Raw genomic sequence first — 26648 nt, forward strand, 5'->3', positions numbered from 1 at the left:
ATTTCGTTTGACACAAACTCATCGTTTGGTAAGCGAAAAACACAACAAACCCCACCTTCTAGACTCTAGAATCTAGAGAAAACAGATTTTGCGCCAAGTTATCCCCTCATTCTCCACATTGAATACTCCCAAGTTGTCCTTTGAGGTAATTATGTTTCTATGCATGTATCAAATAAGGGTGCGTTCGTAAATTCACTCTGGCGCGCTCTTAAATTCAGAGCTTTGTCAGATTGTCGGTCAGTAAATTCAGAGAGTTTCGCCTTCGGAGCGTGGCGGAGGTGGAGGGTTGATCCGAGCGTTCTGACCTCACAACGGCAGTCAAGCGCCCAAGCTAACTGGCTAAAGTTAGCTAGCTTGCTAGCTACTTCCAGACATAAATGAGAGGACACCTCACTTTGACCATTGTACATAACGTTACCCTAGCAGAGCTGTTTTCATGTTATCCAGAGCGTTGGTGACTGTAACTGTGCTACTGGCAACAATTTGATTAATCTTTTTTCCCAACGTTACTGACACCGGTCATATTCAACTGGTGCTGAGCGTTCGTAAATTAATCAGTTAAAGCCTGCGCTCTAGCACACTCAGACGAGAGTGCTCTGAAATCGGAGTAGATAGCCAGAGCGAATTTACGAACGCGTCCTAACTGTCACGTGCCACCCCCTCCCCTCACCTCCGAATGGTTGGCAAACTCAATGGTGAGGCTGTTGCTATAGTAACAGATACGGAGAGCAGACGGTAGTCTGGCTGGTGAGCGACAAACAGCGAAAGGTGTTGAGGGTTTCTGGATGTGGAGAAGTGGGGTGGAAAGACGTGTGGATAAGGAGGCTGCAAGAAAGGGGAAGTGACGGGTCTGCTTGAAAAGAAAGAAATGTCGGAGAGGATCGCTTCATCATGTGGGAACCTTTATGATACCACTTCACTCCTTCTCCAGTACTGCAATGGTGAGTTCACCTTTGACTGGTGGCATCTAAGTCGACCGGTTTTGATATGAACCGTGGCACACGGTGGTGGGACTAAGGTTTTCATGCACCTGTTTGCAGGTTTCATACCAGTCTACACGAAACAGAGATGTGCCTCGAGCTACAGATTGTTGAATAGAATGTTAGCTTGCATCGTTAGAATGATCTAGGATCTATCCATCCATCATAGAGCAGACTGTCATGAACTTCATGTTCACTCACTGTTTTTTTTGTGATTGATAGGTGTAACCCAGAGCCATTTATTTAGAAACATATATGGCTCTGGTGTAGCCTATGGTCGTCCTGCCAACCCTCTTTGACTATATGTAAAACATTATCCGGCTGGGGGGGAAACAGATAGGCTATCTATGATATTTAATAGCGGAACTATTTGCATATTATGGTTTCACTGTTTCAGATTAAGTTGAATTGCCTTCGAGAGGAGAGTGGCAGATGAAGTACACTGTTGTGGCTTCATCTCGCTGTGTTGTAAATTAGAGAATGGTGTTCACTTTTTGAGGAGCAGCAGGGGCTGGACATGACTGTAAAGAGCAATCATAACATTACAGCATAATCAAAGAAAAGCTGATGCAATGATGCTGTAACTGGCCACATCACAAGACCAGGTTCATGCATGTCCAGTGTCCACTGTGTGAGAAGGAAACAAACAACACACTATCGGTAATGTCTTATTCGGTAAAGTATGTATTCATATTTTATGCACCCATGCTATCCAATACATTTTCACATAGTTCACAAATCCACTTATGCATCAACGCCTCATTTGCCATGTAAGCAGTGTGCGAGTGTAGCATACCTAAATAGACTTGCAAGGTATTCAATGAACACAAATCTGTGAAACTCAGAGGTTCTGTGTATTGGGCTACATGTAGGTCTACATATAGCCTATAAGTAGAAGATAGCCTACTATAAAATCATATTCAGTGACAGGTGGACAGACATGGAGAGAGACATGTCATCTGTTCAAATGGCCAGGCTGTCCTGACCCTGTAAGCCTGAGTAGATATTTCCCATGGCAGAGTCTGGTATGCCCAGTACCCAGCCTGGGTGTCCTGCCAGGGTCTCCCATGGCCAATGCCTACCCAGCTAGCACATAATGTTCTAAGAACCATATGTTTCTTAGAGCTTGGTGAGAGTGTGGTTGTCCGATGGTTATTTTGAATACAACCTTCCCACAACTTTCTGGGAATGGCGCAGGATAGTTTGCTTGGCTTTGAACATTCTCAACACATTTAAGTAAATTGACCTAAATAAAATCATTATTTTCTTGGTATTTCATTACTTTAACAAGAATGTTTCCTAAAATATCAAATATGGTTACATCTAATTTCAATGTTTGTAATGTTCTAGCCTCTTGCGAACCATCCTGACCTCGCGAGCTTACATTATGTTTCGCTACACGGATGCAGTCTGGCCACGACAAGAGTCAAACCGTTTGAGACCCTCCCTTCTATCCACCGTATGGCCGGACCAATCAGCATCCTCTAATAATCTGTGGATCGAGAACCCAATACTCGTTGTTGTCGCCGTTGGTCGCCCCTCATGGAGGACCAGATCAGAGAGGTTGTGAAACTGGGGATCACTGCTGGGGATCCATGGACGTTGCCAGGTTTTCAGTAATCCAGAGTCTTGGTTGCTGAACAACAAGTGGTGGAATATGCTGGAATCAACAGTGTATGGAGAACCTCATGAGGATTGTTGTGGAGGAGGTTCATGTTACATGCAAATGGTAACTATACATAATTTGATATTAATTAAGTCCACGCTATGTTGAACATTACTTGGACTTGGCTAACTAGCTAGCTAGTAGTGCATAAGTAAAAATTAAATGCTTGAAAATGTCCAACATATCTGAGAATATATTTTTATCCTAGAAAACAATGAGATGGTACCTTTACAATTGGTTTACCATGATATAATTTTTTTAAATTATCTTTTTGAAATATCATAGTTCTTTTGGCATGTCTATTGCATTAACTAATATGTATTTATCATTGTCGTTATTACACTTTTTTGAATTTGTATTAAGAGATCTCCCAGACAGTTTAATTCCCGACCACATCATTAGTGGTTTGCCTAATGTGAAGAGGAGCTGACTGCTTGTCTCTGTGTCACAAATCGTGGACATATTCATCATATTCACCAAACATGGTGACATCACTGACATTGCCACCGGTGTCAGCAATATGTCCAGGGGCTGTTTACTCCAATGTAAATTCTATTGGACATTCTATTCTGGACATTCATTGGACATTTTATTCAATTGGACATAAACAGGTAGGTCCCTCCCCATTTCGTTCCATCTGCTCTGTTTGCTTCCATTTGGTTCTTGAATGGTAAACCGTTTCCGTAATAAATACACCCAAGTCTAGTGAGGAGGACCACAAAAAAAAAACATACAGAGGCAAATCTCAGCTTTGGCTTCTTCCTGTCCAACATGAAGGGAGATGTTTTTGTGGTTATACACTGTAGTTCTGTTGTTCTACAAGGCCTATGGTCATAGCCAATATGCCTACAGTACCCTTCTACTGACCTTGCAAGTCATTGCCACTCTTTCCCTTCTGTTGGCACACAGTCTTACCTGGAACAGGTTCTAGAATGTGAAGGGAAAGAATATCCCTCTTGACTTACACCTGGAACTCCTCAGCGTCTTGAAGTCATTTTTGAAAGACCTGGGTCCAAACATGACTGAGCAAGCAACAGACAGGATTAGCAAGTCCATTGTTGTCGAGGACATGTTGGACACCACAGACGCTGAGTTCGAGGCATCAAAGTCCAGTGGCATCCATCATGCTGGTCGCCAGACCGGGGACATTCTAGCCTTTGTGGAGGTTGTCAGGGAGGCAGAGATGTTAAAACCCAACCAGGCAGAGAGTTCACAGCATTCCCTGGTTTAAACAGAAACATTCTCTCTAAAGTGAAGTACAGTGAGATGTTCCCGCTTGATTTGAAACAGCTTAGGTGCCAGGCTAGCTGGGGATGTGGTTGGTTTAATCTGACCGTCTAACCCCGTCTAAGATGCCGACAGTGATTGGGAGTTAAGGAGCAGGAGTAGGATAAATACACTGTTGTCACTGTGAATATTTCTTATTGATTTGTATTTATCAGTACAACTGTTTATCTGCTATTATCTGTATAACTTTCCATGTATCATTGTTCTTTGATTTATGCTTCTTGATTAATTGATAATAAAAAAATCCATAATGTTAAATTGAAATTCAACAACATCGCTGACAGTTATGATGGTTTGCATTTGATCAAGGAACAACATGCAGATAGTAACAAATGCACATTTTTGAGCAGTCAATCAATTTTTATTTGCTATAGAACAACCATGTCCGCAGCTAAAATGTCCCCCCATTTTGCAGAATTTCTCTTGCGTGTTGTAATCTGAATACTGAAAGGTTGTTGACAATGTAGACACTGATGCTGTACCTGGAACATATACATTCACCAATAATAGTAATTATGCCTGAATTTCGGGAAAGTTCTCAAAAGAAGACCTGTGTCACCTGTGTCATATCTGATGTTTTTGAAAATATTGTAGAAACACTGCAGCGTTTCCAGATGTAATATTTTTTTTCAAAAATCATCTTAGCTAACACTATCCACCCCGACCAACTACCCTAATTTCGTTTTTGCAGAAGTAGCCTTCTGTCTTATGTACAGTGCCTTCAGAAAGTATTCACACCCCTTTACTTTTTCCACATTTGTTTGTGTTACAGCCTGAATTGAAAATGTATTACATTTAGATTACACACAATATCCCATAATGTCAAAGTGGAATTATGTTTTTCGATTTTATTTACAAATGTAATAAATGAAAAGCTGAAATGTCTTCACTCAATAAGCACTTAACCCCTTTGTTATGGCCTAAAATAAGTTCAGGAGTAAAAATGTGCTTAACAAGTCACATAATATGTTGCATGGACTCACTCTGTGTACAATAATAGTGTTTAAAATGATTTTTGAATGACTAGTACCTCATTTCTGTACTCCACACCTACAATTATCTGTATTGTCCCTCAGTCGAGCAGTGAATTTCAAACCGATTCAACCACCAAAACCACCAAGACCATGGAGGATTTCCGATGCCTCGCAAAGAATGTCATCTATTGGTAGATGGGTAAAACAACTAAACATATATGAATATCACTGAGCATGGTGAAGTTATTAATTACACTTTGGATGGTGTATCAATACACTCAGTCACTACAAAGATACAGGCATCCTTCCTAACTCAGTTGCCGGAGAGGAAGGAAACCACTCAGAGATTTCACCATGAGGCCAATAGTGACTTTAAAACAGTTACAGAGTTTAATGGCTGTGATAGAAGAATTGTAGTTACTCCACAATGCTAACAGAGTGAAAAGAAGGAAGCCTGTACAGAATACAAATATTTCAAAACATGCATACTGTTTGCAACAAGACACCAAAGTAATACTGCAACAAATGTGGCAAAGTAATTACTTTTTTTCCTGAATAGAAAGTGTTATGTTTGGGGCAAATCCAATACTACACATTTCTGAGTACCACTCTCCATATTTTCAAGCATAGTGGTGGCTGCATCATGTTGTGGGTATGCTTGTAGTCGTTAAGGACTGGGGAGTTTTTCAGGATATTAAAAGAAACGTAATGGACCTTTAGCACAGGCAAAATCCTAGAGGAGAAGCTGGTTCGGTATGCTTTCCACCAGACACTGGGAGATGAATTCACCTTTCAGCAGGACAATAACCCATAACACAAGGCCAAATATGCACTGGAGTTGCTTACCAAGAAGACTGTGAATGTTCCTGAATGGCCGAGTTACAGTTTTGACTTACATCTGGTTGAAATTCTATGTCAAGACCTGCAAAACACTTTGGGACTATATCAACAGTGGACTAATCAAACAAATGCCAAAATATCGCTTTTGAGTTTTCCTTTAGGTGTGTTGTTCCTTGTCCACTAATTGGCCACACCTGATCTTTAATGATTGCTAGTCTCTTTTAAAATGGTGTCTGTTTGAAAATACTAAAATGAACAGCTTTGTATTCTTTAAAAAACATGGTATGCTAGCTACATCCTGGTGGCTCAGTTGACTAATTCCAATGGCTAGAGAACAGAATATTATAGGTTTAAATCTCACTGATACCATGTTGCTATAAAAAAGAAATGTTTGCATAAATAATGCCAAAGGAAAGGAATTTCCATGTGTCCTATCTGTGCTCGAAGTTCACTTTCTTTTAACCTCATAAGCTAGCAGTGTTATCAAAAGTCCTATTGAAAAAAGGAAGTTTAATTAAGTTAAACCTCCACATAATCTATCATTTCTGTTCTCAGAGCATTAATAATTTTTTTAAAAATTGTCACATACATGATGTTTTATTGTCACATACACCAGATAGGTGCAGTGAAATAAAGGAACCAGATTAAAACCCTCACAGCAACCTAAAAGTAAACATTCCCAGAAGAGGAAAAACATTTGAAAAAGGATCCGAAACATATGGCTCCGTTCCTGCTACCAATGTGAAACCAAAAACATATGTTCCCACGACTTCCAAAGAACCAAATGTGCTAGCTGGGTAGCCTGGATGTGCTGCAGACTTAGGATCGGTTCCAGGCTGCAGATCACCCCAGACGGTGGAATACAGAGGGGAGCAGCTCAGCTTCTCTGCCAAAGGGAGGTAGAATCGACTTTGGAGCCATCTTGGTCAGGGTTGACCTTTACTGTAGATTGGTTGCTGCCTTTGTGTCTGTGACCAAAGCTCTAGTCTGGACTCTGAATTGTCTGGTGCTGGTGGTGACAGTTTAGCTCCTACAGTCACTATAGGTTAAGTACTTTAACAGCTGAGATAGCAATTGTGTACAGGTGTATTTTATCCCACAACAAGCTATTGATTATCATGAATGCAAACAATAGATAGTAAAAGGCTTGCAAAGGTAAATACACTTTCACTTGTGACCATCTGGCCCATTTGTGTTATTGACTGCCTCAGACTGTGTGCAACAACCATGGCTCATCTGTCATGAAATCTAATACCTACAGGTCAGCGTTTAGGTGTATTAACCATTGACTCAACATGGTGTTACAGCAGGTAGTACGATCCCCTCTCTAGGGTTTGCTCACATTGTTACTCATGTAGACCCTGGTCCCAGTGGTGCGTGTGTGTGTGATTGATAGAGAAGACCTCAGTGACTTCCTTGGAGATGAAGGCAGGGGGCTGAATTGTGTTTGTCATTCTGTCATCGATATTATGTACAGTATGATTCCAGCCATGCCATGGTGTGCCTGATGTGAGCACATATCTCTCTCTCTCTCGCTCTCTCTCTCTCTGTATGCGCATGTGCGTGGGTGCATTTGTGTGTCATGAATGGAGGAGACTCGGATTCCACCCACTGCAGTCTCACTTCCTGGTTGTGCCTGGCTGTTTCTGCAGCGGTGTAAATGTCTGGCCCCCAGCCAAGCCAGCCTCAGGCTGCATCCACTGCTGCTGCCACTGTGGAGGCAGGACTGCCGGGAGCAGTGTCCTGTTACAAACTGTCTCTTTGTGAGCCGCATGTACTTCTAGAAAGGAGGAGGAGAATAAGTAGAAGGAGGGGGGTTGGTCCAGGGAGAGAGAGGCAGAACAGGCACTGGCTGTAGAGGAGACGAGGGGAAAACCCTACATCAGAAAGAAGCCCAGATTTGGCATCCCGGGACCCCCAAGAGAGCTAAGGAGAGGAGAGCAGGCTGTCAGACTGACTGAGTGACTGGCTGACTGGCTGAGTGACTGAGCATGACAGGTAGGGAAAGGCAAGCAGACTCCAGAGCCCAATGAATATTTCAGCAGGCTTTGCTTTTCGCCCTGACCTCCATTGTCCTCTCGCATCACACAGGGGTTCATCCCTCTCCACCTTACGCCATAGAGCTAACCTTCCCTCCTCCCCTCCCATTCCCTCTCTCCTCTCCCCATTTAGTCATTTTCATATTATATCATTAGTAGCCATGCTTTTTTTATTAACACAGCTGCCACCTGCTTTAACTGTGCTAGCTATAGCTGTCCTTTGCCTGTGCTGTGTCATCTGCTGGAGGCAATAAAGAGAAAGTTATTGAGTACGCATCATAAGCCTGCAGTCTGTTCTGTTGGACAGCTACTGCGTGTAAAGTGCAAGGGGGAAGGTTGTTTCATTAACAAAGTAATGGGATGGCATTCCTGTGGAAACATTGTTTAAAAATTAGGTAGGTTTAAATGAATGAATGATCACACTTAATTAATTCATTACCAGAAACAATTCAATCAGTTTTTTTTTTTTTGACATGGGGATGGGTGGAGTAAACCCCCGTAGATGGAGTTGTTTTGTACCTTGGCCGTTCAGAGGCAGTGTAATTGACATTTGCTGCAGAGGCAATTGAAATCTTATCAATGCTTTTACTCAGCAGATTTCAAATTGTGACCAAGGTTATAAAAGCACGCCATGGTTAATTGACAGCGTCAGCCAAGTAAATAGGTATTTGTTTATGTTGGTCGGAGTATCCAGTATCCATAGTCACTTTACATTTACATTCATGTACATACAACCTCAATTGGGCCGACCAACCAGTGCTCCCGCACATTGGCTAACCGGGCTATCTGCATTTTGTCCCACCACCCACCAACCCCTCTTTTACGCTACTGCTACTCTCTGTTCATCATATATGCATAGTCACTTTAACCATATCTACATGTACATACTACCTCAATCAGCCTGACTAACCGGTGTCTGTATGTAGCCTCGCTACTTTTATAGCTGGAGCGGCAGGGTAGCCTAGTGGTAAGAGCATTGGACTAGTAACCAGAAGGTTGCAAGTTCAAACCCCCGAGCTGACAAGGTACAAAGCTGTTGTTGTGCCCCTGAACAGGCAGTTAACCTAGGCCATCATTGAAAATAAGTTCTTAACTGTTCTTAACTGACTTGCCTAGTAAAATAAAAAAAATAGCCTTGCTACTGTCTTTTTACTGTTGTTTTATTTCTTTACTTACCTATTGTTCACCTAACACCTTTTTTTGCACTATTGGTTAGAGCCTGTAAGTAAGCATTTCACTGTAATACAAAACCTGTTGTATTCGGCGCACATGACAAATAAAATTTGATTTGAGTTTGACATGTTCTTTCATTTCCCCTCCTGCTGAATCAAAAACATCTAACAGATGTTGGGATTTTTAAAGTCAAACTCTCAACTATGCCCAATTTGAATGTGGGTTCTCCCACAATCTTTCTGACTGAGAGATGAGGTAATTGGTTTTACTGGGTCAGGCATGTTACAGGCAGAGTAAATAGGCATGTCAGTCAGGGCAGCATTATACTAAGAAATCCTGTTGGTAGTACTGCATATCCTTCTCCAAAGACACATTCATCTAACAATGGTTCTTGGTCATTTGAATGGCATCAGTGTTGTAAAGTACTTGAGTAAATATACTTTAAGGTACTACAGTACTTAAGTACTTTTTTTGGGTATCTGTATTTTACTTTACTATTGATATTTTTGCAACTTTTATTTTTACTTCACTACATTCCTAATGAAAAGAATGTACTTTTTACGCAATACATTTTCCCTGACAACTAAATGTACTTGCATTCTGACAGGAAAATTGTACAATTCACACACTGATCGAGAGAACATCCCTGGTCATCCCTACTGCCTCTGATCTGTCGGACTCACTACACACAAATGCTTCGTTTGCTGGAGTGTGCCCCTGGCTATCTGTCAATAAAAATAAAATTGTGCCGTCTGGTTTGCTTAATATAAGGAACTTGAAATTATTTATACTTTTACTTTTGATATTTAAGTACATTTTAGCAGTTCCATTTACTTTTGATGCTTAAGTATATTTAAAACCAAATACTTTTACTCAAGTAGTATTTTACAGGGTGACTTTCATTTTTACTTGAGTCATTTTCTATTAAGGTATCTTTACTTTTACTCAAGTATGACAATTGAGTACTTTTTCCACCATTGAATGGGATATGATGATAACAAGCACTGGAATTTTGTCAAGTGGCAAACAGTCGTCAACTCAACATGATAATGTATGTACAGCATTCTGTTACATTGTCACAAAATCTGTTTTAACGGTATTGTTTCGTTGAAAGACATTTGAAAGAATTGTCAGACCTTTCAGTTACAGGGCATCCTATCTGATATTGCACAGTTAAGCATTTGAGCTGGAACAGAGGATTAAATTGGACAGCCACATGATGCCATCCCAGTGAAGGACGAGAGGTTAGGGTCTGCTGGCGACGATGCATAATTGACGTCAGAACTGATGTCATTGTTTTCGCACTATCCACTGAGTTTTTAAAGTAAAATGCGCGACATGGTTCAACGCAATAATCAAATCAGCACAATATACTTTTTCAAATTTCCGCCGCCATGGAGCTAGAACTAGGGTCAGGTATGATGTGCTACTGACAACACATAAAAGAGTAAAGTCTTCAAAACAGGGTTGGCCTCAATTTTGTTTCAAGCAAATACTGCTTTTAATTAATGTCAGAACTGCACTGTCATTTTTGTTCTTTGCTGTAGGAATTTAAGACCAACATATTGTTTGTCAAGGAAGTAGCCTAGTGTAATCTTTATTAGCAAAAACTAACACATAAAGCTTGGAGAATTATGCAAATTCCTGCTTTTGTACTGGGTGAACAACAAAACATCTTTGTTCCATCCCCCTGACTCTGTCTCTGTCTGTTTTTCCTTCTCCCTCTCTCTCCTCTCTCCCCCTCCCTCTAACCCCCACTCTCTCTCCCTGTCTCCCAGATGACAACGTGTCTGCGGGCAGCACCATGGAGGTGGACGACCGCCTGTCCCACCTGGAGCAGCGTGTCCAGTTGCAAGAGGATGAGATCCAGCTGCTGAAGGCTGCACTGGCCGACGCGCTGCGCAGACTGGGCGGCTGTGAGGAGCTGACTCAGCCTGGGGCCGGAGCGGGGGGGAGGAGGCCTACCGTGGCCGCACCCACCAAGGGTGAGGAGCTGGGAGCCTGGGACCACGTTAGACCACCGTAGTCTCGTCAACGTACAGTACTAGCTGTAATAGGAGAGGAGAGTCTAGAAGCTTCTACTGAGGAGGTTGCATTATAAACCTGATGCACAAGGCGTGGAGAGTGTTAGTTGCCAGTCAGGGGGAATTGTTTTAAGATGGTCATACCCAGGATAATTTAGCCATTTGATTTGGCTACAATTCCAAATCAAATGGCTAAATTATCCTGTGTATATATATTATATATATATATATATACACAAATGATTTGATTTAAACATTTAATTTGGCCCAAAGAAATGCATTGAATAAAGAAAGTCAAAAATATATAATTTAAGGAAGTTTGTTCTGAAGTGTCTGTCCTATTTCTGAGAGATATAAGAAATATCACTATACAGTTTATATATTTTTAAATGTATTTAAAGCTTGCAATGGAGAGATACACCATGTACTGTATGTAGTTTTTGGTAAGAATTTGCATTGTCGAATTGGAAAAACTTCAACAACAAAGGTCTGTTTACTAAACCATTCTTCTCTCCCTCTTTTGATGCCAGTGCGCCAACTCTTGCAAACCTTACCATCCAAGCCTCTCACTCTCAGCAATGGTTATGTCCAGCAGAAACAGATGGGGGGATACCCTTCCTCCCCCTCTTCTCCCAAAAAGGAAGTGTTGCAGTCCATCAAAAGGTAAGACATCTGAATGTGTGGATCTAATAGTGTTTTTCTTGGTATCCTTCTATTGTGCATTTCCAAGCCCATCCTTAGGGTGGCAGTGTGGCGTTGAATCTAGTCTGCACGGCAAACCTATGACGGAGACATCTCATATCCCTCTCAATATCCTTGTTCACTCTTCACCCTCCCCCTCGTTCCACCTCTCGTCTTTTTCCTCTCCCTCTCACCTATTCTCCCCCACTAGGAAGAGCATGTCGACGGAGCGTCTGTCCACGGTCAGGAGAGAGATGGTGTCTGACAGCAGAAGCAGAACCACCTCGTCAAGCAGCTCCACATGTGGCAGGAGCAGGTGATTGTCTGATACAGCACAGACACCGCTAACCCCCTAAACACAGACACTGACACAGCAAACACTCCTGCTCCATCTGGCTAACTGAGAGAGCATAGAGCATCCATGCATACCGTATACATCTGTGAAGTCTACCCAACATCTGAGAATGGGTATAGAGCTCATCTCTGATCTCTGAGGAAAATATCAAGACAGCTCGTCACGTCCTGAGCAGCCGTAACTGCCTCACTTGCCAGATAAAATACCCTTTCTATCTCCCTGTTCGATCAGACAGGTGACATATGGTGTGGGTCTGTGTTCTTCTCAGCTATTCCTCGGGCTGACATTGTATTCTGAGAGTAGAGGTGCCATGGTCTCAGGGGTTTTTGTTGACATCCAATTTAGGGCACTGATCAGTAGACCGATCGTTGTTTTTAACCCTCTTGCTGTTCAGATCAGATGACAAATGATCCTTAAACACTTGTGTGAATGCACCACTGATGCATTGCCGTGTAACACCATGGTGTTCTATTTCTACGGAGAGAGCAGGTGAATGGACGCTGGATGTTTGACTGGCTTGAATCATTTAGACCCCTGTATGTGTAATGTCTAGGGAGGAGAGGAGACGGGTGGAGGTCATCTGACCTCTCTGTCGTCTACATACATATAGAAATTCAGATCTACTGATGTGTTTAACTTGTACTTCCATCATTTTAGTCCGGTGCAGTGTTATGTAGGCTACTGTATATAACAGAATCAGTCACTTAATAAAGGAAGATGGAACAGTGTATTCACAGTCAAATGCATGGATGGTTGCTTGTACCAAACAGAAACGCCCCACACCTGCTCATTGTTTGAATAGTAGATAACAAGATCTGATTGGTTTTATGGAGATGCTATTAAGCTTTGAAAGACAGATGGATACAGTCAGTCCGTCCACTCCCTCTTCCCTCAATGAGCTCACTCTGCTGAGGGTGTCACATTTCAGGGGCTTAGGTAACGGAGGTGTGGTTACTGAGCAGAAGGGAGGTCCAGCAGAGTCAGGAAGTGCCTCCCCATTGGTGGAAAAAGTGCCCAGACTCCGGACACAGCTAAAGTTAACTGAATCAACAAGGAAGCCTGTTAGTTGTCGACAGGGTTCTGTTGTGTGAACTGCGTTGCTGTTACCTAACGGAAAAGTTACCATGAAGAGATCACCCAGGTAAATTAATACGTAAACATTTTGCAGGTGATTGTTTGACAAGCCATTTTGGGCCGATGGGTAGTTTAATCCAACAGGAAGCAGTAACTGTTTTTATCTTATGTAGGACCTTTTGATGAGTTATCTTTCAATGGGGTTTGGGGAGGGGCAGCAAAGAAACAAGGCCAGAATGATGCAAAGACCCATTTGTTATTTACAACAAACTAAAGCCATAGATAACACGACTACGAAATCAAAAGAAATGCAAGTAACGTTTCTTTCGTACTGTACAAAGACCTGTCCAGTGTATCGTCTCTTTAAGAACATAAGTGTTTGCATGGGGGAGCTTTGCTCTGGGGAACCCAAGGGAGCATTCTGTCTTCTCCCTAGGGTTGTCAGCTGTAAGTATTGGCCATCAGCTGGGACCATGTGCACGGCAATTCCGACGCACTGTTTTTAACGTTTAGAAACGTTAATTATCGCTTGCGATACAGTTTTTGAAACTCTACTCTCACATCAAATTCATTTCACAAATACAAAAATATGCACTTACTGTACGCTGTTTGAACCATTTGTAACAGTTGCAACCCACTGTATTTTTCAGTTCAAACACTATTCTGGCGTCCTCCTTCCGTTACTCACAGGTGTTCGGATGCGTGCTAGATAGCTAATTAGTGCAGGTAGTCGCCTCTCTCTTCCGGAAACAAGCGCCGAATGGGAACCCTAGCCACAAAGGTGTGTAGTTAATTTAACCTTTTGTTTAAAATAATAATAATCTCACTGATATGAAAGAAGGTCCCTATGCTTCCAAAACTGTACCGCAAGCGATGCATGCTAATGTTCAGACCGAGCGTCGAGGCTCTTGAAACCCTCCCTGAACGGAAGATACCGTTGTGAATATACATTAGGGTTAGCGTCTATGAATAGGCTAAAGGGAGCTATGTCCCATTCCAGTTTTAGGCAGATCCTTTATGAGTTTGCATTACGGATGTGTGAGTCAACAAACCAAAAAGAATGGGCATTTTTCTATCTGTGGTTGATTTCCCCCCCTTGCTGTTGCAATGTTTCATTGGGATTGTGGGTGGATGGGTAGTTTGTTTATCTGGATTACGGATTCCTCTTGCTCTGCAGAATGATGTGATTGGCACTCTTGCTCATCCACATGCATTAAAGATCTCGACTGACGCACCCTGATTGCAGACTGGCTTGATGGGATAGCTGAGCCTGAGGACGAGGAACAGATTGCATGTATTTGAATAGCAAATTTGATTTGGGGGTCTGAGTGCATGCAAATTCTGATTGAGGAAGAGTGAATGATGTCCTGTTGGACCACTTCTATCTCTTGCTCTTTTTAAATGAGATGAAGCAGCAATCTGTACTGAAGTCGACTATGGATCTATTTGCATATTTTTGTTCTCTGCATTCGGGTAGCACCTGGAATTTACTAGGTAGGCCTTATGATGGTAGGTTATAATAGGTATTTTAGTATTTACTTAATAGATTTCAACGGTAACGTTCTACCAAATGGTACAGTATTTCTTGTTTTGACGATTCTTAAAGAAATAAACTGCACTGTCGGAGGCTTTTCAAGCCATCCCATTATTTATCTCTCTGGCCTTCCTGTTTGCCAGTTGCCATCAAGCCTTGCTTTAATTAGTGGTTTTGGATCTTTCAGCGACTCCCATTGGACACAACAGGGCCTCTCCTCTTTTTGAAAATCCGCATGCAGGGAGACAAACAGGCCTTTATGTGGGTACTTTAAAGAGAGCCCTTCCCCGACTGTCTCTGTGGTTGTCCCACAAATAACCAGGCTCCAGATATAATACACTGTAGTGAATGAATGCTCAGCCAAAGACAGAAACATGAAAGCCTCTCTGTTTACTTGCACTTTATCCCTCATGTTTTCAGTCTGTCGATCTGTATTGGATCTTACTGTGTGCTATGCCCTGCGATTAACCAAACTGATATTTGCCCAAATGTACTACTAATACGGTGTCCGTTTGAATAGCATGATTTAATGAAACAAGCTGTCAAAGAAAATAATCTGCAGCAGTATTGTAATTGTATCCAGTCTTCCTCCGAACAACCTACTGCTCTATACTCTCGGATTGGTTAAAATGCACAGATTGGCAATTAATGTTCCTCCTAGACTTTTCTCTTATCTTACACACCATCACTCCTGTGACTATGTTGCCATGGTAATCTCCAACTGTCCTAGCTAGGAAACCTTTCAGTGGCTTTGACAGAAACTCATTGCTTTTCAGCTGATGTAGGGGAGTGCTGGAGAGGCCCCCCGACAGGATACTGACTGTCTGTGCTGTCTCAGTCACTCTCTTGCTCTTTATTTCATTCTCTATCACTCTCGTAACTGGCCTTATTTTCCATGTCATGGCACAGCACCAGTTGTATTTTCTATATCATGAATACAGTATTTTCCTGTCCGCATTGTTTGAATACTGTATTTAATGTTTGTTTTCTATATGCTCTACAGTATGAACTACTACTTTTAATATTGCAGGCTATTTGGATAATGCTCACCGGGCATTGTGGCGCAGGTAGATGGGTTCTACTGTAGACAGAAAAGTCGGAGGCATAAAGGATGAGGTCACTGAATAATTTAGTCCATTGCAGCAACACCATGAGTTAAAAACGGCATCTCAGAAAATCACTCTTCTCTTTTTTTTCTCTTCGTTTCAGCAAAGAATGCTCCGTCAATGCAGGTACGTCTTAGCACGGCAACAGGGCTGCGTGTGATTCCTTTACCATACCCGGCGCCCTTTTATACCTCACAGTTTGACTGAAGAATACAGTGTACAAGATACTGTAGCAAGATAATCCATTATATTAATTATATGCAAACAAAAACCATAATTTCCAGGCACTGAGCATTTAGAAATACCCCCCCCGTTAAAAAATAAGCATTGACCAGTGTACTACATGGGAATCCATGAAACATGTCCAATAAACAACAACCATTTCTGTTATTGTTGGGGCTATATTCATTTTTAACAAGCCAATTACCAGCATTTTCCCATGTCCTCTCTGAGTGCTTGGGTAGATGATTAGGGACCGCAGAGCTGCATGCTAAGGGCCAGAGAGGACAGCACACTGCTCCGTTAATGAGCTCAATTGACTCCCGTTATGACATCAGCCGCAGCACTATAATGCCAACCATAACCGCAATTTGTTTTTAATATAACGTTATGTCAGCCAAGAGAGACCGTATTATGGGGTACCCCGAGTTATTGTGGTGCCTCAATGTCATGTTTTTGTGCAAAGCTTCAGAACCGTTTGAAATGACATACGCTGAAGCTATATCTTTTGCCATCATGCTTCAGTGATTCAACGCACAAATCCTGCCTCTTACATGGGTGGTGGAACAGGATTTGTTGGCGTGCTTATGTTCAAAAGACTTACATTTCACTATCTACCATTAATGCTAGCAAGGAGCGGTATAGATAGGAAGTGTTTCACCATTTTTTTAAAAAACAATTTCTCTCTCCCCTGCAAGTTCTTATCTCCCTGTTCTCTCCCCCTCTCCTGTATCAGAGGATGGCTATGTGAGGATGTTCTTGAGGGGTCGGCCAGTCACCATGCACATGCCTGACCAGAAGAGGGACAGCTACAGACTGGACCACAAGGGGACGCTGCCTGAGCACAAGCTCAAACTGCAGTGGGTGTATCCTTCTGTCACTGACAAACAGAATAGTGCTGCAAGGCATACAGGGGTGTATTCACTACGAACCAAACGGAAAACAAACAGGGTGGAACCTACCTGAAATATTCCAATATAAGCTTGTTTTTGTTGCATTTTTCCCCCAGTTTGATAGGGTTGGAGTAAGGATTACACCCCAGATGAGGCAGGGAAAGCTTGTGGGGGACAATGGCTATAGAAGTATATTTAAGCAATAAGACATGGGGGGTGTATGTGTATATGACCAATATACCACAGCTAAGGGCTGTTCTTAGGTGCCACGCAACGCAGAGTTTGGCCACAAACCCCTGAGGTGCATTATTGCTATTATAAACTGGTTACCATTGTAATCGAACAGTAAAAATACATGTTTTGTCATACCTGTGGTATACGGTCTGATATACCACTGCTTTCAGCCAATCAGTGTTCAGGGCTTGAACCACTCAGTTTATAATGTGCATTTGTGAAAGAACATTTCAGTGTTGCAGTACTGTCATCACACATGAATATAGTACCACATTACTATTTTTTTATTTTTTATAGTTGATTACTCGTGTGTGTGTGTGCCTCTGGAGAGTAACTTCTTTGATTTGTATTGTACTTACCTCCCATAAGTTCTGAGATGGCATCAGCCTCCTACTGTTCAACAGTATAATTGTTCATACAGGATTACTATTGTGGTCCTTAACCCTCGGTTGTCCAGGTATGGGTACAGGGGCAGAGACTGCCGTTCCAACCTCTACCTGCTCCCCACAGGGGAGATAGTCTACTTCAATGCCTCCGTGGTGGTGCTCTATAATGTGGAGGAACAGCAGCAGAGACATTACCTGGGCCACAACGACGATGTCAAATGGTAAGGCTAGTTGGTGTGCTTGGTTCAGCAGCTCCCACTACCATAACCTTTTTAGATGACTGGTGTAGGCATACAACTTTTCTTCTTCTTCTTAGCCTTAGCTTTGACTCCAGATGGTGACACCCCACTGCATTTAGTGCAGCAATGCACGTCATAAGCTTTGCAAAGGGCAAGATGTGTCATCTGGAATTTATTTAGCTAAATGTGATTGCACACTAGATGGCATTCACAGTTTTGTCTGATAATCATCAGCTATCACTTGATTTAAATCGGGGCAAGATAGTTTTGCATTTTCCAAAGGCTAACTGTGCCAAGAGAACTTCCTTGAATGACACATTGATTCAGAATAAACGTTATTTAAACGAGGTCCTGTTCGAGGCTCGGTGTCTCCTGTGCAAACAAAGGTTGGGCTGGTATATGTTAATATCCTACTTGCACAGTATCATTTTCATACATGTTGGGCTATAGCTAACTCTTTGACATACCTGACTTGAATACTCTTTCATTTGTATTGTGGACTGTTTTCAGTGTGGCTATAAATTCTACATTATCTTCAAAATGTGTTCATGAAAGTATTACTTATCATCACAACACTAATGCTTCAAGGGCTTTTCATACCAGTGTATTTGTTGTAGGGCCTGTTATTTGCTTTTTGAAGTATCATTGACAGTTTGTTTATTTCATGAGTCATTAAAGGGCTGAATAAATGAGTTGACTTTGATGGCATTTTAGCCCGTTGTATACAGAGACTGGGGGGGAAACAAACAAGAATTCCCCAGAGGAAAGTGGGAAAGGTTAGCTTGGCCTTATGACTCGCCACATCACTGTGACTGTTCTGTCTTCCCGACAGCTTAGGCATCCATCCAGACATGGTCACCATAGCCACTGGACAAGTGGCCGGAACCTCCAAAGATGGCAAGGTACATTTTAAAATCTTCTTCAATTCTGGAGGAATAGGAATCGTATTGTGGTTCACAGTAGTATGTATGACTGCAGTGGTTCCAATTTCTCTCTCTCAGACCCACTCTTTCTCTCTCTTTCATTCATTTCATTATCAGCTGTTAGAGGGCAAGGTACATTTAAAATCCATTTCTGAAGAAATGACCTGTTATATCCTCTTATGGCCATCTTATATTGTATAATATTTCTATTTAATTATAGCGCTTGACTGCACTGTATCCAATTTCTTTCTCAAACCCACGCTCTCTCTCTCAGATGTTGCCTCCTCATGTGCGTGTGTGGGATTCGGTCAGTCTCAATACCCTGCATGTCATTGGGATGGGCGTGTTTGACCGGGCAGTCACCTGTGTGGCCTTCTCCAAGTCGGTAAGCCCTCCCCAACCTGCTTACAGACCGAACTTTGAGAAGAGAAAGTCAGTCATTCATTAGTACTTTGAAAACATGTTCCATGCTCTGGATAAGAGCGTCTGCTAAATGACTTAAATGTAAATGTAAATAAATGTAATAGCCGGCATGTATATGTTAAATATCTATAAATTGTCTGAAACTAATAGAGCCATTTATTTACATGGCACGTATGCCTCTGACTAACACCTGTCCTTCAACAGAATGGTGGTGCTCATCTCTGTGCCGTCGACGATGCCAATGACCACATCCTGTCTGTGTGGAACTGGCAGAAGGAGAAACAGCTGGCGGATGTGAAGGTGACGAGGCCTCAGACTAAACTACAGTATGCATGAGGAGAGCTGCTTTCCTTGATATTGCATGGCATATCACTGCAATAAAGACGAGTCATGATTGATCACTGATCATAAATAAAGAAAAGTGAAGGCGTCAGCAGTGTAGGCCTAGGTATGAATAAGTGTCGTAGTTTGTGGCGCAATCAGTCACCATCGTCTGCCAGTTCAGGGGTCTAATTCCTGCTGTCATCCCCTCCAGTGCTCTAATGACTCAGTGCTGGCCGCAGCCTTCCACCCCATGGATGCCAACCTGATCGTCACCTGTGGGAAGTCCCACTTGAACTTCTGGACCATGGACGGAAACACTCTCACCAAGCGCCAGGGGCTGTTTGAGGTCTGTGGATGAGCGAAAGACAACTTAACTTCTGCCTCCTGTTAACTTTTTAAAAATTTTACGGAAGTGTTACACCTTTTCTCCCAGAAAAACGAGAAGCCCAAGTACGTGCTGTGTGTGGCCTTTGCTGAGAACGGAGACGCCATCACAGGAGACTCCAGTGGAAACATCTACGTCTGGGCCAAAGGTCTGTTTGAAGACCGTAGCCTTCTCAGCCACTGTAACTCAGTGCTCTGCAACCAGTCGTTCAGTTCACACATTCATTTCTTATATGAAAGCAATTTATTAAGAAAAAAAGCACACATCGCAGAAGTCCACCTCAAGTCCCTCCTTGAAGCATATTATTTGACAGTGGTTTGTGATTGACAGGTGGGAACCGGATCAGCCAGGTGGTGGCAAAGGCCCACGAGGGCGGGATCTTCTCCCTATGTGTGCTGAAAGATGGTACACTGGTGTCCGGTGGAGGGAAGGACCGCAGGATGGTGCTCTGGGACCACGACTATAATAAGCAGAGTGAGATGGAGGTGAGAGAAGAGGGTGTGGATGACTCCGAAGGATGAGTAAACCTTATGCAGATAAGGACACGCTGTACTCTTTATGACCCAAAATCGAGACTGCTGAGCTCATAGCTTCCCTCGACTTTTCCCCTTTAGCACATAACGGTTAGCAAGACCAAGCGTTTAACTGTATAGGTGTCCTTTGGGCAGCCGTAATTCTACTTGAGAATGACCAATGAGATGTATAGTTTTATTCTTGTTGCTGTCGTGTGTCCTCTCTCTCAGGTGCCTGAGGCATTTGGGCCAGTGAGAGCCGTGACTGAGGGGAAGCAGGGGGAGCTGTTAGTGGGGACCACCAAGAACGCCGTCCTTACAGGCTCTTTCCCTGAAACACTCAACCCTATAGTACAGGTACACCACCTGTCAATTGCCAATGGAACATATCAGTAGGAAGTATGGTTTTTACCTGTTTTATAACCCCCATATTTCTCTTGTCTCCCTTACTCTTTTACCGTTCGTCCTCGTCTGTCTCCATTTTGCTTTTTCTGTACTTTCTCTATCATCTCACCTCTCTCGCCTCCTCTTAATCTCTCAGGGTCACACAGATGAGCTGTGGGGCCTGGACATCCATCCTTCCATGGAGCAGTTTGTGACTTGTGGCCAGGACAAGCAGGTCCACCTATGGGACACAAACTCCCATCAGCCTCTTTGGAGCAAGACCACCGAGGTGCTCAATCTTCCAGCTCTTCTCTGTAGCTACTCTCCTTTTGAATATACACCAGCTTCAAGAAGAGAGTTGTACTTGGTCCAGATCCGCACTTTGTTACCTTGCTGTAATGACAAAGGCACTTGAAACATCTAGCTTAGTGAATTTACATCAGTCCATAGTAGTTGTCTTGTGTGCGATGGGCACCATGCAGCCCTGTTGATCCTCCATGTCTCCCTCCGTTCCTCCAGGACCCAGGGCGCTCTGCAGGGTTCCATCCCAGTGGAGCTGTGCTGGCAGTGGGGACCATGACAGGAAGGTACATCAGATCCTCACGCACTGGCTTGACGATCATCTCTTATTGGACAGTGAAACGCTAACGGCACAATTCAAATGGACAGGATGAAGGATTTGCTATGTAATTTGATTACATGGTGTCAGTGCAATGACTCCATCCAATAACCTCTCCCTATACTTTCCTCATCCTGTCTGTAGGTGGTTGGTGCTGGACACGGACACACAAGACCTGGTGTACATGCACACGGATGGCAACGAGATCATCTCTAATGTCAAGTACTCCCCAGGTACCGTGCAAGAGTCATTTCCGATATTACAAATCCCGCCTTAAATATACACGTTGTTTAATGGCGCCAAATAAGTGAAATCTCAGAAAATGGCTGACCATCTGTCTGAACTGAACGGTACAGGATTGTACAGTTCTTATCCACCTCCTCCTACAATCACAAATAACCTAACTCTCCTGCTCTCAGACGGCAACTTCCTAGCCGTGGGTTCCCATGACAACTTTGTTTACATCTATGCCGTGACGGAGAATGGCAAGAAGTACAGCCGCGTGGGGAAATGCACTGTAAGTAAAAAAGACAATCCCATTGATGGGAAATTAAATTCCTGTTTTAAAAACTATTAAACTAACATTTTTGTTTATTTATTTTCCTCCTAGGGACACTCCAGTTTTGTCACCCACCTGGATTGGTCTGTCGACAGCCAATACATTGTAACCAACTCAGGAGACTACGAGATCCTATTCTGTGAGTCTGTTTTGTCCAAACGGGTAACTCTTGTCTGTAACTGTAGTGTTGTGGTACATTCTATCTTATCTTCTGTTTGTGGTAAAGGGGAAGCTTCCAGCGGCAAACACGTGACGAGCATGGACCTAGTTCGTAATGTGGAGTGGGCAACCTCCACTTGTGTACTAGGCTTCAGCGTCTTCGGTGAGTCACCACTTCCTGTTTTCACTTGTGATATGGGGTAATGATGGCAAAGCCAGACTGTGGCTTTATGAATCCAAGAAATGAAACTTCTATGCGTCATCTGTAACGGAGTTCTTTAAACAGTCGGTTCAGGTCACTCTAGCAATTGGTGATTGTGACAGCAGTCAATCATTTTAAAATGGAGCTGTTAAGTCTTTGCAGTTGTATCAAGTGGGAGTTGATATTGTTTCCTGCCTCTGGTCTGGTTTGTTTCTATGTGGTGGAGTAGTAGAGTGTTTACTTGCGTTTACCGTCTACCCACCTTTTGCGGAAGAATGCTTTGAAAGTATAAACACTTAAGCGTGACTTTTTTTTTTCTTCACCACGACTGTCAATCACAGTTTACCCAGCTATTGTTTCTTTACCACTTCATCGCTGGTTCAATTTAGGTGTTTGGCCCGACGGTGCTGACGGCACAGACATCAACGCCGTGTGCAGGTCACATGACTCCTCCCTGCTGGCCTCTGCTGATGACTTTGGCAAAGTGCACTTGTTTTCCAACCCCTGCTCCCAGCCAAGGGTATGCTTGTTGTCATTTACATCTTATATGCTTTTATATTAGTGTTTTCTCATCCACTTAAATGAACTTGTTTGCATCTAAACAAAGTTAATCATTCAGGGGACATTTTTGACAGAAGTGGATGAATTATTAACCTTCTCTTTGTTTGTCTCCCTTCCTTGTCACGCCATGCAGGCCCCGAGCCATACCTACAGTGGCCACAGCAGCCATGTGACCAACGTTGCCTTTCTCCACGACGACAGTCACCTGATCTCCACCGGCGGGAAGGACACCAGCATCCTCCAGTGGGTGGTCGCCTAGACAACCCTGCTGCATCAGTCTCCACCGTCGCCTCCTGTCCACTAGAGGGCAGCACTTCTGTGCCTATAAAAACACCCACTTTAACCCTCTCCTCTCTGCACTCCTGTTTGTCTGATGGTACTGTCCTGAGGTGCCACTAGGTGGGGCACTGACTTCAGAGAATAAGCATGTCGAGCCTATTTAAGACTATTTAAACACAGTTGTAGCTGCTATTTATGTTGCAAAGGTCTATAGAAGTATATCTGAGTGGCTGTGGTATTCTAATATTAACTGTAATGTGGTGTGGCACCTACAGTAGCACTTGAAACATATTTAGGACTGAGTTTAAGCTGTGCTTTGCCTTCATTTGTTTAATAAAGTTTCTAACCCGATCATGTTTGAATATTCTCTGATACTGTATTTAAAGAGCTATCTGTGGCAGTGACTCAAACGGTGTACTGCGACTTTAAAAGGTAGTGCTAAAATAATCATGTTGAATGTAATGTAGAATTGCAAACATTTTGGGATTTCTGACTTGCTTTGGAGCTACCGGTATGTAGTTGATCATCCACTACAGTATACTCGTATCACTTCCTGTTCTCTGTAGACTGTCGACATGCTGACGACCATAACACCCATTTTAACCTATTTGAAGGCTCAAGGCCTAACCTGTTGTTATTGGTCATGAGGCTGCTGTGGAGGTGACCTGTCAACACGTGCCTGATTAGCAAGGAAGAAGGTCATAGTAAACCTAAAACAGCATTAACGTCCTATTGTTTTGCCCTCTGGGGTTCAATCATGTGGCTGAAGTCATGTTTTTTCCTGTAAATCCTAGGTAAACAGACAATGTCCTTGATAGTTGTCCATTTGCAATCCTATTTTATGCAGTACTTCAAAAAACTTAGTCATAGTTGGTGAATACACGTTCAGGTACTTTGGTGTGTTTTGCACCAAAAACCTCTGCACTCCTACTTACGCATCAAAGTAATTGCTGTCCCGCTTAAAATTAATCTGTCAGCTATTCAGAATACCTCACTCATCATTTAACAAACATTGTGTGTTACTGAAAACAAACACGAAAATGGTGGTGCAAGTGGGTTGACTGTCTACATATAGCAAATGCTGCCGTACTGTATTATGTAAAACGGGTCTCTACAAACCCAAGCTCAAGCAGGGAGGTTAGTGGATTTTAATCTTCAAAGAGGAAGTGCATATCTTGGGTAATTGGTTGCTGGGCAACAGCTGGGTTGATGCTGCTGTGTTGAAGCCCTGGTGTGTGGGAACACTAATCTGCCTCTTTCCAGGCCGCCTCAAGCTGCTCCCTCCCTGGTACTCAGTCACTGAGGTTGGGGGGGGTGAGGGTAATAATATCGACGTCTTGGGGGATATCAAAAGTTATACAAAATTACTAAAATTTTTAGAGTGGAATTAGGCAGATGAGACTCCCAGAAGCTGTGCCAAGCAGCCACTTGTTGAGTGGCTTTTTTGTGTGTTTTTCACTCCAAGATTAAAGCCCAGGCTCGAAGTAGAACCACTTTAGTAATAGGTCTAGATCTTTTACCCCACCTCTTCCCCTTGAAATTCCCTCTAAGATTGATGACATAAATGTAATTCTTTGTGGTATAAAGGATGATTTGAGCAATTATGAGTAATTTGGTTACCATAAAGTAGGTCTAAATGTTTTTTGCTTGTCAGAATCAAGTAAATCGAGACCATGAAGGTAAAATACATTGAAATAAGATTTAAATGAGTTGTATTAAGCCTTTCTAAGGTCAAAAGAAGCAAAATGATCGACCAATGACGTTTAGATAATTTAGCTTGGCAAGAAAAGAAAAAACAAACACGCAAAAAAAAAACAAGTGATGTATTGCTCTATATAAGATTGCTTACATTTAACTTTTTTCAGTGTAAATAAATCTGAGTTGCTTTTCTCTACTGTCAGGACCATGGGCTCAGAAAGATTCATTAGCAACAAATATTTATCCATATTAAGCTCTAAACAGTCTCTGATAAACATAAAATATTCCAGGTTTAGGCATGAATCCAAATCTTAAAAACTAGCAGAGGAATACAAATATAAGAATGCAAATGTAATGCTATGCCTTTTTGTCTCAATTCACTGCAATTGGCTTGTCCATGTTTCTTCTAAATTCTTTTGAAAAAGTGTATTTACAATTACACCTCAAGGTGCCTGTTGATGAAGAATTGATGGATTAACATTGGTAGACCTAAGAATGGCCACAAGGGGGTTATGTCTCCAGTCCAATATCTATAAAGTGTGGTGCCTGTAGGATATCCAGTAGTAATTCAAGTCAATAGCCAATTTGGAGGAGTCATTGATCAGGTTGTCTCTTGAAACATTCAAGACCAGAATATTTCTGATTTATATCTCTATATAAATGATTTATATCCCTGTATAAATAGAATTAGAATGAAATGAATCCTCTTAAAACAAAGTACATTTTATATTGGGAATAACTGTTTTGATGTTTACCCCTTAGAGATGGTGATTCAGGACAGAAAATAAGCAGATGGTCCAAAACAGATTCCAAGTAAAACCGCAGCGGGTGGAAGAGTTTGACTCCGGTCTCCCACAGAACATAAAATGACGCTAGAAGTTATTTGATTCTTTGACACGTCTAGCCTGTGCTGAGTCTGTTTACCATACTTCTGATCACACTGTTCCCTTAGCCCACCACATGGAGAGAAGCCATCCCCCTTTCTCCTCTCAACAAGGACCATTTAATTGATCACTTTCCAATACACAAGACTGGGAAGGCTGATACTGCATGTCTTTCTCTCTGGTCTTGTGTGTAGTATTTATGTTGGCCAGCATGAATCAATCTCCAGCTGGATATGCAGAAGAGATACACTGTGATTCCTTTTCCATTTGTGGCTTGCATGAGAATTGTAGATACGCACTCACTTACTGTAGGTGCTCACTCACTTATAGCCCTGACATCCCATCAGACTGGATGAAAGACTAATTGGATCTCACACAATCACAGCGTAAACTCATATGGACAGATGCAGGGATGTAGGTTCTACAACACACCTTAGTGACCACTGATATGGAAAGTCTACAGTGGGGTCCGAAATTAATGACATCCTTGATAAAGATGGGCAAAAATGACTGTTTAAAAGAAATCATTCAAATACTGAGTAATACCCTCAAAAATATTTGGGATTATATAATTCTATACTAATACAATTGTGCAGAGAAAGATATTTTGTTTAACCTTTAACCTCTAAATTATTGTTAATCTAACTGCACTGTCCAATTTACAGTAGCTATTACAGTGAAAGAATACCATGCTATTGTTTGAGGAGAGTGCACAATCATGAACTTGAAAATGTATGAATAAACCAATTAGGCACATTTGGGCAGTCTTGATACAACATTTTGAATAGCTATGCAATAGATCATTGGATCAGTCTAAAACTTTGCACATACACTGCTACCATCGAGTGGTCAAAGTCTAAATTGCTCCTGAATAATTCATTATGGCCTTTCTTTTGCATTTCAAAGATGATGGTAAAAAAAAAAACGTTCTTTCTTTTATCTTTTACCAGATCTAATGTGTTATATATTCTCCTACATTAATTTCACATTTCCACAAACTTCAAAGTGTTTCCTTTCAAATGGTATTCCTTT

At 42.2% G+C, this 26648-nt stretch overlaps 1 protein-coding gene across 5 annotated transcripts; it reads left to right on the forward strand.

Moving 5' to 3' along the window:
• Positions 1-796: 796 nt before the first annotated feature.
• eml2 (EMAP like 2) lies at positions 797-23385 on the forward strand. 5 transcript variants are annotated; one of them, XM_029673022.2, is made up of 23 exons: positions 797-941; positions 10738-10944; positions 11514-11646; positions 11876-11980; positions 15837-15859; positions 16689-16818; positions 17537-17686; positions 18537-18606; positions 18745-18759; positions 18902-19012; positions 19255-19350; positions 19586-19720; positions 19808-19907; positions 20090-20244; positions 20503-20628; positions 20813-20944; positions 21175-21242; positions 21419-21507; positions 21694-21791; positions 21885-21972; positions 22060-22155; positions 22584-22714; positions 22889-23385. In XM_029673022.2, exons 1-23 carry the CDS (start codon positions 869-871, stop codon positions 23012-23014), a joined length of 2457 nt encoding a protein of 818 aa, XP_029528882.1. In that variant the 5' UTR covers positions 797-868; the 3' UTR covers positions 23015-23385. The 5 variants fall into 5 exon arrangements, with proteins under 5 accessions (XP_029528882.1, XP_029528883.1, XP_029528884.1 ...); XM_029673024.1 differs by lacking the exon at positions 797-941 and adding an exon at positions 7724-7745; XM_029673023.2 differs by lacking the exon at positions 18745-18759 and having other exon boundaries at positions 798-941.
• Positions 23386-26648: the final 3263 nt, after the last annotated feature.

The sequence above is a fragment of the Oncorhynchus nerka genome, linkage group LG11 (assembly GCF_034236695.1).
Source record: "Oncorhynchus nerka isolate Pitt River linkage group LG11, Oner_Uvic_2.0, whole genome shotgun sequence".
Classification (NCBI taxonomy): domain Eukaryota; kingdom Metazoa; phylum Chordata; class Actinopteri; order Salmoniformes; family Salmonidae; genus Oncorhynchus; species Oncorhynchus nerka.

What these genes read in the sequence shown, in the direction of transcription:
- eml2 (XM_029673022.2), top strand. Translation starts at nt 869, where the DNA reads ATGTCGGAGAGGATCGCTTCATCATGTGGGAACCTTTATGATACCACT. An exon ending in GTGTTGCAGTCCATCAAAAG is followed by an intron (nt 11,647 to 11,875) that starts GTAAGACATCTG and finishes CTCCCCCACTAG; the next exon opens with GAAGAGCATGTCGACGGAGC. An exon ending in TAATGTCAAGTACTCCCCAG is followed by an intron (nt 21,508 to 21,693) that starts GTACCGTGCAAG and finishes TCCTGCTCTCAG; the next exon opens with ACGGCAACTTCCTAGCCGTG.